The sequence below is a fragment of the Strongylocentrotus purpuratus genome, unplaced genomic scaffold (assembly GCF_000002235.5).
Source record: "Strongylocentrotus purpuratus isolate Spur 01 unplaced genomic scaffold, Spur_5.0 spur5_scaffold_6, whole genome shotgun sequence".
Taxonomy (NCBI): Eukaryota; Metazoa; Echinodermata; class Echinoidea; order Camarodonta; family Strongylocentrotidae; genus Strongylocentrotus; species Strongylocentrotus purpuratus.
In genome coordinates, this window is record NW_022145612.1 from 6,923,346 (window position 1) to 6,941,253 (window position 17,908).

The 17,908-nt window shown below is 36.2% G+C and overlaps 1 protein-coding gene across 2 annotated transcripts; it reads left to right on the plus strand.

Annotated features, from left to right (window-relative positions):
• The first annotated feature begins 3,202 nt into the window (after positions 1–3,202).
• Positions 3,203–11,635, plus strand: LOC100894026. 2 transcript variants are annotated; one of them, XM_003724930.3, is made up of 7 exons: positions 3,203–3,555; positions 6,297–6,595; positions 7,078–7,385; positions 7,881–8,026; positions 9,251–9,414; positions 10,412–10,502; positions 11,004–11,635. In XM_003724930.3, exons 2-7 carry the CDS (start codon positions 6,323–6,325, stop codon positions 11,375–11,377), a joined length of 1,356 nt encoding a protein of 451 aa, XP_003724978.2. In that variant the 5' UTR covers positions 3,203–3,555; positions 6,297–6,322; the 3' UTR covers positions 11,378–11,635. The 2 variants fall into 2 exon arrangements, with proteins under 2 accessions (XP_003724978.2, XP_030829314.1); XM_030973454.1 differs by lacking the exon at positions 3,203–3,555 and having other exon boundaries at positions 6,140–6,595.
• Positions 11,636–17,908: the final 6,273 nt, after the last annotated feature.

Here is a 17,908-nt window from a genome sequence, read left to right on the forward strand (position 1 = left end):
AGGCCCCAAAAATGAACAGGTTAAATTCCAACAGCATTTGAAAGATAATGCTAATTTAGAACTTCCCTTAAAAAAAAGGGGGGGGGGGAGGGCTTGAAAATGTCTTTAAGTGGAAAAATAATGATTATTAGTTGTTGAATCGACTGAAGTGCTACCAAGTCAGTAAGTAATAGTCTGATTTTCAGACCATTGTACCAAATGGTCGTACGTTTTGTGCTGCGCAAAGATTCATTCAGTTTAATTTTGGCTATTACAAGAAGTGGGGTATTGATGTAGACAAGAGCTCATTTACCGTTTACAGTTCATTTTATGTATGTTATTACCAAAGAAGAACAAAAGCCAGTCAGTCACTCAATAGTGTCTGACAGTGAAGTTTAGCAAGTAAACAGGTTTCCTTGCATAATTTGAATATTAGGACACATACATGACATATTCATAATTCCTGCAAAGTTCTACATAATTTTATGTTGGCTGCAAAAGGAACATAGTATCTTTAACCTTAAGAAAGGCTTGAAATCACATACACATAAATTTACATTTACAGGCTCACAAGAAATGATAAAAGCCAAGAATAAAATTAGGTATCATGTTAGAAACGATACCCCAAGTTTGTATGTTATGTATGTTATGTATCCACACAATTCCATTATCCTGGTACATCTGTTAAAAAATCCAATAAATCAATCAATTATCGTGAGTGAAACAGTGTTCCACTAAGCTACCCAGAATTATTTTCTTAACAGCATGAAGTATAACCAGAAATACTGTAATGTTAATGTTAACCCATCAGATACACTATATGATTTTCATACATAGCATGAATATAAAGACTCTGACTCAAGTTATCTCGGGTGTAGTATTCAATAGGTCAACAATAATTGCCTCGAAAAATCAAAATGAATGGTTGATTTTTATGCCTCTGTTACGAAGTAGCCGGAGGCATTATGTTTTCGGGTTGTCCGTCCGTCCGTACGTCCCGTTCTCGTGATCGCGTTATCTGAAGAACCGATTGATGGATTCCTGCCAAACTTTGGTCATGTATGTATCTTGCAGAGCCGATGAACTGATTCGATTTTGGGGTCACAAGGTCACAGGGCTCATTATGTATGCAAAAACAGCTCGTGATCGCGTTATCTGAAGAACCAATTAATGGATTCCTGCCAAACTTTAGTCATATATGTATCTTGCAGAGCCGATGAACTGATTAGATTTTGGGGTCACGAGGTCAAAGGTCACAGGGCTCATTATGTATGCAAAAACAGCCTGTGATAGTGTTATCTCAAGAACCGATTGATGGATTCCTGCCAAACTTAGGTCATGTATGTTACTTGCAGAGCCGATGAACTGATTAAATTTTTGGGTCATTGGAACAGATTGATGGATTCCTGCCAAACTTAGATCATGTATGTATCTTTCAGAGCCAATGAACTGAGTAGATTCTTGGGTCATGAGGTCAAAGGTCATGGGCTCATTATGTATGCAAAAATAGCTTGTGAACGCATTCTCATTAGAATTGACAGATGGATTACTATTTAACTCAGGACATCTTGCAGAACCAAAGAACTGAGTAGATTTTAGGGTCATGGGGTCAAAGATCAAAGGGTCATATATGTATATGAGAAATTGCTTGTAATCAGGATATTCTGAGAACCTGTTAATGGATTACAATTGAAATGGAATTTGAAAAATTTCTGCTGTTTTGGTTTGTAAAATTGCTTTTTGACGGAGGCATCATTTTCAGTCGATAAGGCATCAGTCGAAGTTCCATCTAGTTAAAAAGGATTCCTTTCATTATGATGAGTGTCCAGAGTAGAAGCTACACAATGATATGTGATTATGAATATCATGCATGTCTTCTGCAGGACATTAAATTATTTGATGCTACAATTCTTTAGTAATGGTATAGATGGTGCAAAATATTTACATAGGATTTCAAGTCATTGTGAGTAAACCATTATGTAAACAAGAAATACTTTGCAATTAAAAAGCAGAAAGATAAAAGGTATTAGAAAATTTTCAGATTTGTCTTTATATGTGTAGATTGTTTAGTGTTTTTTTTGGTATAATATTTTGACTGGTACACAATTTCCATTAGAGCACAACATGTAGATAAAAGAGGAAGTAAACATGATGATTCAACAAAGAGTTTGAGTTTATTAACAACAGCAATAAGAACAAATAAAACGTAAAGTATCAATCATCATTACATAAGATATAACAATATAACACAAGATAAGTAACATTACACATGAATAGGATAAATGTTGTTTTACAAAGTATGTTATATACAAATGAAAGAAAAGATTATGTGTATGCTTTAGAAAGAAAGTAGAAGATGGCGAGGGGGAGAGAAAGATATGATATATGATGAGGATAGGATGGAGAAAGATGGGGGGCAGGGTACTAGAAAGAGAGAGGGAGACGGAAAGTGGAGAAAAGGTAGAGAGAGAGGGAGAAGGAAATGAGAGAGAGAGAGAGAGAGAGAGAGAGAAGGGGGGGGGGGTACGCTTGCTGCATAATGGTCTTTGTCGGTATGATCTGGTAATATGAACCAAGAGGAGAGCAGTATAGAAGGGAAACAAGAGAGAGAGAAAGAGAGAGAGAGAGAGAAGGAGGTTAAGGGAGGGGAGAGATAGGAAAATAAAAGAAGCAAAGGAGGGGGGGGGGAGGAAAACAGAAAGAGGGAGGGGAGAGATGAGTAAGAGAGGGAGAGGGAGAAATAGAGGAAGGGGGGGGGGGGAGACAAGTAGAGAGGAGCGAGAGAGAGGGGAGGAGTAGGAGAGAGAGAGAGGGGAAGTGAGTGAGAGTGGATACACCTGCTGCATATAGGTCTTCTGTGGTATGATTTATTGATTATGGACCAAAGGGAGAGGTGTATAGAGGGAAAATAAGAGAAAAAGAGAGATAACGAGCAAGAGAGAGAGGAGAGAGAGAGAGAGAGATGACGGGGAGGAGGGGGGGGGGGGGGGGCATTGGCAAAAAGAAGGAGGGGAGGGAGGAGTAAGAGGGAAAGAGGGGATGGAAAGATAGGAAGAGATGGATAGTAGCCTCATGGATAGAGAGGTGAGAGAGAGGGATAGAGAGGTGAGAGAGAGAAAAATATAGAGAGAGGGAGAGAGAGAGAGAGAGGGAGAGAAAGAGAGAGGGGGGGGGGGGAATACACATCCCGCTTGCAGGTCTGTTCAGTGACGTGAGTTTGTGATTTGGACCGAGCAAATAAAAGACAGCAATCATTAACCCATGTGAAAAATAGGCATCTTGGATCCATGAATGCAAATTTAGATTGACCTTTGCAAGGTTCGTCTGTATTACAAAACTACACTGTTGACCTTGCACGAAATAGAGTCTATGGTGCAATCTGATGGAACATATTCATGATACAATTATTAACCCAGACAAAACACATACCATATGTACATTGTTGTTGGTGGGGATTCCCCACTCCCCGCTCTCCCTATCGTCTGCCGTGTTATTCACAGCAGTGCATTACTAAACATATTGCATGGAGGAAATCCTGTCCTGAGCAGTTGCTGTGTGATTAATTCACGTCTGTTTGTGAGTATTAAAGTCATTTTATTTTAGAATGATGATTTCGTAACAACATAATGACTAGATTGGTCAAATTGAGAGGTGTGTTTGTGTTGTCTAAGCTTCTACAATTTGGCCAGATATATTGCAGATATTTTTTTTTTGTAATATATTTTATCCTTATTATTATCATCATTATCTCCCTCTGTACCTTTATCTCTCCTTAAATCTTTTTTAAATCAGGTGTGTAGGTTTACTGATAGAATGCGTATTTTTGTATTTGATTTGATTTATAATATACAGTACTTCTTTTGTAGACTCTATGTTTAAATAATATTATTGTCAACATTTCTTTGTATATTATGTTGTATTATTCTAGTCGTTAACTGACCCCTACACCATGTGCTGCTGGTCACTTTTTATAAAAACCAATAAATTGATAAATTCTGAGTATAGTAGCAGCAGAAGTAATAGTAGTATTAGTAGTAGTAGTAGTAGTAGTAGTAGTAGTAGTAGTAGTAGTAGTAGTAGTAGTAGTAGAAGTAGTAGTAGTGAGTAGTAGTAGTAGGAGAAGTATAATGGTGATGATGATTTTATTAAAGAAAAGGCCTATTTATATGTGTGCATTGCATCATTGTGTTAGTTGTCACACTCTAAAAACTAAAATCTTAAATCTCAATTTAAAAGGGCCGAGGAGTGACCACTCTTTCAAAATGGCAGATTGTAACTTTTAACATGCTGGATTCAACCTTTATAGTGTTGGATCCAGCATGTTCAAAGTGTTATTCTACCATTGTGAAAGAGTGGTCACTCCTCGGCCCTTTTAAATGGTGATTTAACATTTCAGTTTTTAGAGTGCACGTTGTGGCGGCCCAATCAAAGAGCTTTCCTTCCTAAGTCAATGAATCTCGCCTGCTTTGTCTATTACTGTTAATTATTTATTCATGTGATGCAAGAATAGAATAAATATGTCTTAAATCTGAATTTGGAAAAAAAAGTACGTGCTATATGATATTTGATCCTGCATGAGGGCTGTTTTGAGTGGCCACTTGCCATTCTTAAAGAGCCCATGACATCGAAATACATGTGTATTCCTGTTGTTGTGCAGTCCTGCATACATCTCACATTTTGATATGTAATTTTCTGAATTTGTTTCATAGATTTTTAAATATTTTTTTGAAATTTTTGTTTTTCAATCTTGCTAAGCTCCACCCCAAAAACCTCCAGATCTCATTCCCCTTGTGACATCATCTGTCATTCATCAATGAGCTAACTTGAGAAAGTGGTATGTATCTTTGCCGAAGTCGACCACCTGTTACAATACGTAATACAATATCAACATACAAGTTGCTATGCCAGACATGCTGTAGCATCACCAGGAAGACAAAGGCAATGATGATGTATTGTACATATGTATGGAAGCATGCAATTCTATTATGAACTAATAAGTAATAACTAATAATAATAAGCTGGGGGAAATTAGATACCATTGTCTATTCTAGAATATTAGTTTAGTCTCACATGTTGTTTGTTGCTTGTATGTTGCACACCAACAGGAATACACTTGTAGTTCGATGTCATAAGCCCTTTAAAGGGCAAGTCCACTCCAAAAATAACTTACTTAAAATAGAAGCAGATAAATCAGACAAACCAATCAAAAAAAGTTTGAGCAAAATCGGATAATTTATAAGAAAGTTATGAATTGTTAATGACATCAGTGAAAAACTTTGAAAATCACAAGACAAATTGGATACTTAATCCTGAGTCTTTGACATCATTGCCTCACTATCCACTAATTGTTTTCTCATTTTGGTAATATAAATTTCCAATTTCCCCCCTAAAAATCATATTTCCTCACACCAGCATCCAGGTTTTATTCATAGTAATATGTTTTTGTGTGGATGCACTATAAATATAGAGTAATTTATTTTGGTTAAAATCATGACAAATGTGAATTTCGATAAACTACTCATTTAAAAATCAATGATTATGAATATACAATATTTTTTAAAAAAGTATCGGTTCTTCAAAGTTCAAAAAAGATTTTGTGAAAATGTCATGCACGCTATATGATACAAATCATATAACCTGGGCAAAGGCATGGGAAAATCAAGTTTTTGGGGATAAAAATGTATAGTGAGGCAATGACGTCACAAACTGAAACCAAATTAACAATTTGTGTAGTGATTTTCTGATTTAGTAGTTTTTCATACTTTAAACCAAAAATCATAACTTCCTTATCAGTTATCCGATTTTACTCAAATCTTTTTGGCTCTATTTCTCTTCATGTTTTTTTGCATCTATTAAAGCAAATTATTTTTGAAGTGGACTAGGCCTTTAATATGCATACACCCATTTTAATTTCCCTTGTAATCTTCACCCAATCTCTCTTCCTCGACATATTCCTCTGTCAGCCAGACATTTATTCCATCCTTCCTTCACCTAAATAGATATAATTCTCATTACATATCCTTGTGATATATTCCTTGAAGCTTGTCTGTATGTAATATTTTAAAAATTGATCATTAATTTAAATATTAAGAAGCACATATGATTCAGGAGATCAAATTCCTATATCAGGGGAGACGGAAGGGTAGCAAAGTACAAAAGCGACCACACCGACTTCCATCACCAACTTTTTTGTTGATTGCCACAGAATTTTCGGCCTTGTACCCCTGTGAGATCATAAACTATCTTGGAATTTATAAGTCACTCTATATTGTTCAAGTAAAAAATTATATATAAATATTTGTCCGTATGGTCCATAGATACCATCAATTCTTGGTCAGCTATAATGCCGGCTACTCGAGCAACCAGCGCAACATCTCTGTCGCAACAGCAGAGGCAATATGGCAATAGTTTCTTCAAATCATCTCAGGAGGGTGGTTTCGGGTTCGTTGTCCAGTGTGGAAGATTGGAGTCTGCTCTTCAGTGGTATCAGTGTGCTTCTAGCTGCAGCTGCAACGAAGATGATGCAGTCTCGGCTATCAAAAATATCGCCATGACAACCTGGAAGTTGGCTTCTCTGCACGGGTCAACGACAGACAGGAATCAGAAGTTACAGAAGGTAAGATCATGGACCTAATCACGAAGGTCCAAGATTATTTGCAAGCCCACCCCCCCTTCCCCTCCCCAGGATTTGTAGACTACCGATACTCTGGCAACCATAACTTCATCTTTGGGTACCGAGCTACCTGAATATTCAATTTTCTTTTCCTATCTGGTTGAAAAAATAACATTTTTATCCTGATATATTGTCTTTTTTCTAGCTCGATCACTTTGCTTACTTGAACAATTGGAAATTAGAATGTTGAAATTCTGTTAAGATGCCTCAGCCCATCCCCCTGTCTTTAATTTACTTGTACTCTTTTGCTGATATTTCTATATTAAGTTGTTTAGATGATTTGTGTGTTAAAGATGATATGGTCGGGCATATTGTACCGCAGTAACCGTTTTACTTTGACAAGATCTGTCAATTTTGGCATCGGGATCTTAATTCATACTGTCTAAACATACACATTTTTTTCCTCAACCTATACTTTATCAAAGGTCATAGCCAGACGTTACTTCAATGATGCCCTCCAAAACTTCAACAAGGCACTTCTGCTTAGATCCTGCAAGAATGCTGCCTGGACTGACCACCTGCGGTCATCCATGCGCAGATGCGGGGAGGAGGCCATTGCGTGGATCAATAAGTCTTTCGAAAATGAACAAGAGAAGATGGGTTTGCTTACCGAGACTTTAGCTCAGCTGCCTGATGAGAAAAGGAAGGCCGAAGAATACGTCAAATTGGCAACCCACCTCTTTGGACTAGGAATGACAGCACTCGGGGAGCTCCAGTACAAAGAATGTTTTAGGTAAGTGTATGTGGATGAGGTGCGAGCCAATATACAACATGTTTACAGATATCGATCATTGAGAACTTAATACGGTATAAAATCTATTGATATAGTCTTTAAAAGTCTAAATAAAGGATAACCATGTTTTAAAGTGCTGTTATTAAATACGGTTCATTCTTGCAATAAAGCCTCACATAGGAACATGATTATGAGCTCACCATGTTAGTGGTTTCTATGTTCACCCTTCTTTGAGATGAGTAAAATATTTCCTCCTTATTATTAAAAGAAAGTTATGTTCTGTTCATATGAAATGGACAATATCATCTCTATGTTCATGATATTCAACTATTTATTTGATTGACATTGTGTACCGAAATAGCACAGTGGCTACATGTAGTCCTGTTAAAACAGATGTTCCTCAAACTATTCAAAATTAGACTGTTATTGAATATCAAATTCCTAAGAGTACAAATAACAATTTGATAAAAGCATTTGGCTATTGTCAATTGGCAGGTTCATGAAAGAGTGCTACTTCCCAATACAAGAGGCAGCTAGAACATGTAAAAATGATCCAGTCATAATGTCCGAGGTGGAAGTTCTCCAGGAAGATGTACATCAGCATACACGCCTCGCTGAAGCAGGCAAAGCAAGGGCTACAGGTAGGTCGATAAATTCAATGGTGAAAGGTCAAATAAAAAATTAAATTTCCATCGGGCTTTTTTCGATATGGCCTGATGCTATAATGTCATACGTTTATCTTTGATTTGTTTAAAACCAAGAAAACTATTATTTTGTTTCTTCCTTAAAAAAGATATAATTTATTATCAGATATAATAATTTATACATTCATTGTTTGAAACAAAAAGTCTACATGCCACAGTTAAATAAATAAATTTTCTGTTCATAGAGTTCCAATGGTTGTCTAGTCTGATTAAGATTTTAATTTTTTGTTGTTGTCTGAATTGAAATGTAGTTTTCTACGCTGAGATGACTATGATAACAATGAATAAACTAGATGTATTTTAAACTACCGGTAAAGTAAATATTGATAGAAGAAGACAGCTTAAGTATCTCTGAAAATACTTTCCGATCCACATACCCATTTTAATTTGTTGAAAGCATTCCAAATGATTATGGCCTCGATCTGCAGCTAAGTATTGTACATGCCAAATTAGAAACAATAGTAGAAATGTTTATAAGAAACTTTTTTGTCATAAATGTTTTCTAGCAACTGATTTTTCCAACCGAATAGGGCACTTGATGATTATTTTTTTTAAATATGATTTTTAAGCATAAAATGTCTCTGTTCTAATGTTTCAATGTTTATATCCTGTGGCTTTAACACCTCTTCCTATGTTGCAATGTCTAACAGCTAATGCACATCCGATTGCCAAGTTTTCTAAACAGCTGTTAACCCTGTTTGGACCCATTTCGCAATACCAAATCTCCGCCCACCTAATGGGTCTGTAAGATTTCGCAATGCAGTGAATGGATATAAATGACTGTCAAAAATTCTCTTTTCAAAAGAATGAACTATATTAATGACAACCTAAAATTCGTCTGATTTCAACTGAGTTCATTTCAACTTTAGCGCTACTACCAATATATTTGATGATTTATCTGTCTCACAATTCAGTATCACAACTGTCTCACAACTTAATATACCACATTTTTATACAAGCATGTGAAACAAACCCCGTTTATATATTTTTTTGAGTATGGGTGTCCATCTATACTTTTCCAAGACGTATCTTCTTAATTGATGACTTTTTCAAAATCAGAGGAGATTGAGATTGAGAATAATACATTTTTTTTTTAAAATAAATTATTTTATAAAACAATTTATTTCTCATCTCTCCATTATAACCATGGTAACTACTTAGGCGATGCGCTCCTGGAGACAGGACCTAAGGACAAGAAGGAGCTAAACGTGGAGTTAATCTGGTCCATCATGGATTGGTATAGGCAGTCTGTCATCCTGTGTAAAGGGAGTGATATAGAACAAGAGGCTATCGCTTTCAGCAGGCTGGGCAGGGTTTATGGCAAGGTAAAAAACTGGTCATCTTTTCACGAAATCATCTTAAGTAGAAGTTCGCCAACATCCCATTGAAATGTGTGTATTGTAATTATTAAACACACGTTCCAATAAGATGTCAGTGTACTTGCACTTAATTTAATGTCGTGATACAATACCCTGGTGAATTATTGCTTTTTCAAGTGCTATATTCGATTGCGGTGATTATTATATCATATTAAATAGCGATGGTGATTATGTATGGCTGTGATAACGACCAAGATGATTGGTATGATGGTGACAATCTAGATGATGATGGTGATAATGATAATAATAATGGTATGGTGATGAAAGTAGTATGATGATGGTAGTGTGATAATAATGGTATGATGATGATAATAATAATGATGATGATGAAGCAGATGATGATGATGATGATGGTGGTGATGATGATGATAATGGTATGATGATGAAAGTAGTATGATGATGGTAGTGTGATAATAATGGTATGATGATGATAATAATGATGATGATAATGAAGCAGATGATGATGATGATGATGATGGTGTTGTTGTTGATGATGGAGATGTTGATGGTAGTGGTGGTGAATAAGATGAGGATTATAGTGATGATGTGATGATGATGATGATGATGATGATGATGATAGTTATGATGGCGATGGTGATGATGATGATGATGATTATCACGGTGTTGATGATGATAATGACATATGATGATAATGATGGTGATGTTGATGATGATGATGATGATGATGATGATCACGGTGGTGAAGATGATGATTACGACGAGGATGGAGATTTAGTGAGCACATTTGAATTTAAGTCATCCGTTTCTAGGCATATTACAATTTCTGCTCAATTTTGTTGGGCATAATCCAACTCCCTCCCCGTTAAAAAAAAATGAAACAAAAAAAAAAGGAAAAAAACACACAAATAAGCGAATTTTTATCTTCTTGTACAACTCCTCTTTATTTTATTAACAGAATCTGTTTTATTTATATTGCTACCAGGTACTGAAGTTAACAGTGAAGGGAAAGGATTGCTACAAAAAAGCCATTGAGCTTGCACTGAGTATGTACCCTAGAAACTTCCATAACGTTGGTGAGTATACAGGACCATCTCATCAACCTTCAATTACAGAGTATTTTACAAAAATCATTTACTTTTACCAGTTTTCAAAAGTTTCGGAAGAAACAGATATGTCAGCCGAATATTCTTTCGCGAAAACACTGAAGACTACATGTAATAAGACAGTAGTAAAAAAAATTCAATAGTTAATGAAGGCTTAAAAAGTGCGGTAGAGGGAGGAGTGATTTGACATTTGCTTAGACGATATTATTATTAGCTCAGGGCTTTAATTCGTCAAATATATGGTTATTGGGTTATATGTACGAGTAGGGTTCGAGTTAGATAGTCCTATAGTGATTGATCCAGGATTTAGGTTGGAATTCAGTAACTGCAGGAAATTGACTTTGGGTTGTCGTCTGTGTCATAGAAGCAAACTGCAATCTCGTAGGATGTCGTGAATCATTCAATTCAATATGGTTGTATAATGATGAAAATGTTGGACATTCTTCTTTTCAATTCCACCATTCCTTCCAGACTGGTTTGAGGAGAGCAAGAAATTTGTGGAGGAATTCCAAAGGCGACTCAACAAAGATGGAGAAGAGAACAAGGAGAAGGATGCAGTACTGGCTGAGATGAAGGCCGATCTTGATAAGCTGAAAGGATTCTCGAGTCTACCGGCAGAGGAGTATGTAGCGACTCTCTACAAGACGTGGCCGCCCAAGGCTCCGGGGGCCAAGCTGGATGAGGAACTGTCCAAGAAGAAGCTACTCCTGAAGGCCATTAGTCACTATCATCCGGACAAGGTGGACAAAGAGGTCCATGGCAAGAAGTGGTACTACTTCACGGAGGAGATTACCAAGTGCCTCAATGATAGATACATGAGAGAAAAATTCACTGATGTGGACTAGGGCTCATATTGATAAAGGGCTTGATTAAACATGGTTTAACTTAGTCCATTTACAGTGATGGATTGGGGAGGGGCCACCGGGGACTACCCCGCCTGAAAATGATTTATTGTTACTTTGTTCCCGATGATTGCTCAATATCACCTCACATTACATCGTACTCATTAGCTCTGCAATTATTTGTATGCCTCCGCTACAAAGTCTGTTCGTATGTCTCGTTCTTGTGATCGCGTTATCACAAGAACTGATAGATGGGTCATGTATGTATCTTGTAGAGCCAATGAACTGATCAGATTTCGGGGTCACGAGGTCACAGGGCTCATTAAGTGTGCAAAAATAGCTCGTGATCGCATTATATCAAGAACCGATTTCAGGATTACCGCCAAACTTGGGTCAAGTATGTATCTTGTAGAGCCAATGTACAGATTAGATTTTGGGGTCATGAGGGCGAATGTCAAAGGACCCAGGGCTCTTAATGTATGCACAAATAGCTCACCATCAAAATTATCATCAGAACCAATTGACGGATTACCATCAAACTCAAGACATGTATGTATCTTGCTGAGCCAATGAACTGGTCAGATTTTGGGGTCATGAGGTCAAAGGTCATGGGGCTCATAATGTATGGACAAATAGCTTCTGATCACATCATTACAACCTATAGATGGATTACCATCAAACTCAGGACATGTATGTATCTTGCTGAGCCAATGAACTGAATAGATTTTAGGGTCATGAGGTCAAAGATCATGTCATACATGTTTATGCAAAATAATTACGATATTCTGAGAACCTGTCAATGGATTACAATCAAAATTGAATGTTAAAAATTGTTTCTGTTTTGGTTTGTAAACAGGCTCTTCGGCGGAAGCATCAATTTCGACTGCGCAAAGTCAAAGTTCCATCTAGTTTTTACTGGATGGGGAACACTCCATATTTTATAATTGACTAAATCTACCCTATGATGTACAGATTAATGATGCACCAACATAATCCTATACTAAAGGTATGTTTTGACGAGTATTAATCAAAGTATTTCTTACTTCCTAATTTCTTTCTTTCTTTCTTTCACCTTATAGTCTTGTCAAATATTGGGTGTATGAGTTAGTGCAATGGATATCTTTGGAAACAGGCTTAAAGAGGTTGTAAAGCGATTATCATGTAATGCATCTTAGATTAATGGTTTCTAAGTTTTATGACATTATGTATAATAGCCATTCTCATTAGATAGCATTGTAATTGGAAAATCATGTATAACTTTCCAATTAAACCCCACTAGATGTTGACTTTGAATCAGCAATCACCACGAACGAAGATTATACATGAACTTTATTTCAAAGGATGGTGACATATTCTTCATTCCATGCGCTCTATGGCAATATTGTGGCAATATTAACATTTTAATATTACGTTCATACCATTACTGTAGTTCTGTATTTCACAATTTTATTTATGTATACTGATGTACTAAAACTTAAGTATGCATATATCACTTCTGATTCTACACGAAATACGATTTGGTAAAAAGTGCCGACTCAAAAATTCCACCATGACCGTTGATGATATCGATTGTTTGATTGATCAACATCTCATGAGAAAATAGATAGATAAACGGTATTATATTGCATCTTTCATGAATGGCCGTTTCACAACTTAATGGTACATGAATTACACGAATTGGATAATATACATTGTAAAAATTTACAGAACATTTAGGATAACGTGTCATGTTTGTACTGCCTAAATACAATAAACAATTAAAGAACAGCTAGTTAATGAACATAATTATTTTAAAAAAAATGTATAAACATAATTACATGCCAACATATGGACTAAAACAAATTATACAACAGGTCTTCATATTACAATATTGCATTTGTGGGTATAGTGGTAAAATAATCAAGGATAGCGGCAAGAGCAATGGTATGAACACTTAGTAGTATTTGAAATCATACAAATTTAAAAGTAAACAACAATTCAATATCATTAAAACATACCGGTACAAAATACAAAATCATTAAAAGAATGTACACAAGAATGTCACATTACTCCAGAACTTTGTTCATATTAATGTTTTCACTATTATCATACATTATGGTATGCATACAATGCCATAAACATCAAATCATAATAGAGCAATCTTTCGTTTATGGTATCGAAAGACTACCGTACCCCTCCCTCCCTCATCGAATCATTTACTGGCCCTTTAAGAGTCTCATCTACAGCTCGGATAGTTTACATCCTGTTCTATGCTTACATCCCCAACTGAGACATTACACAGGACTTGTGCTTGCAAACTCACGGCTGGAAATTGAAAATACTCATTCATGATCATGACATGAAGTTGAACTTCTTTCAAATCTATTGTTGCGGTTTAATAGAAAAAACATGTAATGCTAAAATTGTGAAGCAAAATGTTCTCTTTATCTTTGTTATAACAACTTCTTCTTTTTTCCGGATCGAATACAACATGTATCTGCAATTGTCATAAAATAGTGGTTGTATCCATTGTAGTGCGATTTTATTAATGAATTTCCTCACTTTTTGTGGGTATATATTTATAGCCTGCAGTTTGCAATGAAAGTTGCGATGGTGGCAGGAGATGTGTTTGACTAGAGATAAGCAGCTTTGCGCGGAATAATGCCCCCCCCCCCACCCCGCGTTCGTCGGGATAGTTATCCTGCACTCAAGTAAAAGTACTGGTAGTCTGGTTTTATATTGGGTTTATGATAACGTTGTGTAATGGATATTGCTGGAAACTAGGCTCAATAAGGGTGTGTTTTGACATTCGTCCTAGTGCTATGTTCGGGTAATGGTTACTTTATTGTATTATATGTCATCAACCATATGGTAACTCTCAATAGATTTATCATTTTAATGGAAAAATCCCAAGTTCATTTAAAACAGATCTAACAAGGCCTTTCCACATCAACATTTACCTAACGGTTTGCATGAATTTTTATTGCCCAAATACAAAACTTCACTCCTTGGTATTGATATTCCACATGCTCCATAAATGTTATTACAGGGAAATTTATTTTGAAAAATGTTGAAATATTTATATGACATTAAAATTTTCAATGCTTTGTTCATAACATTACTTTATTTTTGTAGTTCACAACTTCATTCATGTATACACGTATATAAATGTAAGTATATACATTTAAAATGAGTGTGCCAGAAAGAAATCGCTATAAATGTTTATAATATGTACTGAAATGAACTAAAAAGATTATCATGATTGATGAAATGTGCATTATTGTATTTAATTGTTAGCAAGAATGTATTTTGCATGGAAGGGGATATCTATTTGAGGCATATCCAATTCACGAGGAGGTGACAATTAATTGTATATTACGTATGTAAGTATGGTTCCTTTATTATTTATTGTATATATTGCGTTGTAAGAATCAACATTTTTTTGTCGGGTAAATGTTGATGAATTTACGTCTTTTCTATTTTGGTAGAATAATATTCTTAGAGTTTTGTAACTGTTTCCCTCTCATAAACTTTCAACCGAGAAAAAACGCCCTACAATGGGAATAAACATGATATTATCTGATTAGATATAACTGTATCTAAATTGTCTTTAAATAAATGTCGAAATGGAATGGAATGGACTGTATTTTCGTATCGTATCTCTTTCAGAGTAAACTTATGAATCAAATTGTATTAATGTAAGACATGAATCGAAAGGTTATTGTCTAGGTTGTCATTAAGTGTGTAACCACTGGCGTACCTATGGGGGGGGGCAGGGGGGGCAGAGTGCCCCCCCTGACGGGCTCCAGGGGAAAAAAAAGAAAAAGGGGAAAGAAAAGAAAAGAAAGGAAAAGGAAAGAAAAAGAAAAAAGGAAAAGGGAAGAAAAAAAGGGAAGAAAAAAGAAAAGAAAGAGAAAAAAGGAAAAAAAAAAGAAAAGAAAAAAGGAAGAAGAAGAGAAAAGGAAGAAAAAGGGAAAAGGAAAGGAATAAAAATGGGGATTTTTTTTTAAAAAAAGACCATGGCCGTACGCACCGGGGGGGGGGGGGAGGGGGCAGTTGACCCCAGATATTTTGAAAACGTACATTTTTTTCCTGAAAATGTAGTGTAGGCCTATACCAAATCCTTCAATTCTACTTTTGAAAATGCAAAAGTACCCTCATGACCAGTTCGGTCGCTCGAACTCCCTTCACTCCTTTTGCTTTTGAGATTCTTCGAAAACTTTTAACGCATCTTTCCCCCTCCCCCACCAGAAAAATATTCCGCATACGGCCCTGAAAAATTAAAACAAATGAAAATAGGAAAATATAAGTGATATAACAAATTTGAAACTCTTCGCTGGCGCGAACTGCTTGCTAGCCTATTTTGTATTAAATATTTTCACTTGCTCGTCCCCCTGAAAAAAGAAAAGGATTAGTATTGCCTAGAATACAACTGTGCCTGCCCCGACGGGCCATATATGTACCAAATGTTACTAAAAGAGACTAATTCATTTTTCTCGCTCGCTACACTCGCTCGTGAATAAAATGAATAGACATTGCTTTGGAAACAATTGTGCCCACCCTTGACCTGCAACAATATCATTAAAAATGGAAGATTTTTTCGCCCTCCCGCCAAAAAGGAATTGAATCGCGTTAAACGCGTCCATACTGACCTGCACCAATAAAAACAAGTTTATTAATTAATTTCTATTAAAAGATAATTTTTTTTTTTTGCTTGCTCGCTATGCTCGCTCGCCAAAATGGAATTGACACCGCTAACGTGCCCGCCCCAACCTGCAACAACCAGTTAATAATTATGTACCAAACGTTATTCAAAGAAGTTTTGGTGTGCTCGTGCTCGCCAAAACGGAATTAACATCACCTTAGACATAATTGTGTAAGCCCTGCCCTGCAACAAAAAAATCTGAAATTTATGAACCAATTATCATTACAAAAATTTTGCTCGCTCGCTACGCTCGCTCGCCAAAATAGAAATAACACCGCTTTTAATAATCATGTCCCTGACATGGAACAATGAACCAAAGTTTATATACCATATTTTCCCTATAAAAGAAAAGTGATTTTTTCGCTCGCTACGCTCGCTAGCTCGTGGAATTATGTGCCCACCACTAACCTGCTACAATATCATTAAAAAGAGAAATGTAGGGGGTTGCCTGCCCGCCAAAATGGGATTGACATTGCCTTAAACACGATTGTGCCCGCCCCCTACCTGCAACAATGAAACAAATTGTATATAGCAATTCATTGAGAGAAAGATGTATTTTCGCTCGCTAGCTAAAATGGGTATAAAATCACCCTAAACACAATATTGTTCCCGCGCCCTGCATGGGACAATTGAACCAAGTTTAAGTGGCAATTATTAAAAAAAGAAGTGATTTTTTTCTTGCTCGCTACACTCGTTTGCAAAAAAATGAAATTAACGTCGCTAACAAGTGAATGTTCCCACCCCCAACTTGCAACAATACCAGTTTATATACCAAACGTTACTTAAAGATTTTTTTTTTGCTCGCTCGCTCGCCAGAAGTGAAAATTAGCATCGCCTTTTTTGTTTGTTTCGGTCGCTTGCCCCCCCCTGACGAAGTACCCCAGGTACGCCACTGTGTGTAACGTATCAAGTTTGGTATAGAAGAATCGAATAATTATTTTCTAAATTAACCAACAACTACCACAACGAAGAAAATTAATAGAATTTCTTAAATTTCTCATCCGCTGATCCATGTACAATTGGGGATACTTGGAGGTCATGACCACAAATGCATAGCGAAAGACAGAGAGAGAGAGAGAGAGAGAAAGGGAAGGAGAGAGGAAGAGGGAGAGAGAGAAATAGAGAGAGCGAGAGAGAGAGAGAGAGAGAGAGAGGGAGACACAGAGAAAGAGAGAGAGAGAGAGAGAGAGAGAGAGAGAGGGAGACACAGAGAGATAAATCCAAAGGGATAAGCGGTCTTAACAATTCTCTTTTTATTTACCCCCCCCCCCAAAAAAAAAACTTTATTTGTGGGGAATTACCAGACAACCTTAAATGAATATCACCCTATCGTCAGACTTTAAATTCCCTTAGCTCAAACTTGTGCTATTACATTCTGCCTTTCTGCCTATTACATAGCCTTTTACATGTACACACTCCCAGAATAAGTGTAAATATGTTTCAATCTTTTGCTTACAAAATGAGCACAAGTTATCAAAGCCGAATTCTCTAGTATATATTGCTCTACGAAGCAGTTTATATTGAATTTATCTTAGTCTGTTAACAAGAATAACTTTCCTAGGTCAACTAAATATCTTCCTATATACCTCATTTCAAAAATCTGAAAATCCCTGTCCATCGTGAATCTTCTAAACAAATAAATTGTGTAACTTCTCTATAAAATATTCATAAACCTTCCTCGATAATAAATCTCTGACAAGCTCCACAGTACCGTTAAATTGCATTAAAATACCATACTCTTTTACATCCACTAAACTATCCTTTTTCCGCTTCTCAAAAAAGCTTCCCCAATATTCCATACATATTTTCTTAACCCCAAATGTTGAAAATGAGATATTGACTGCATGCCA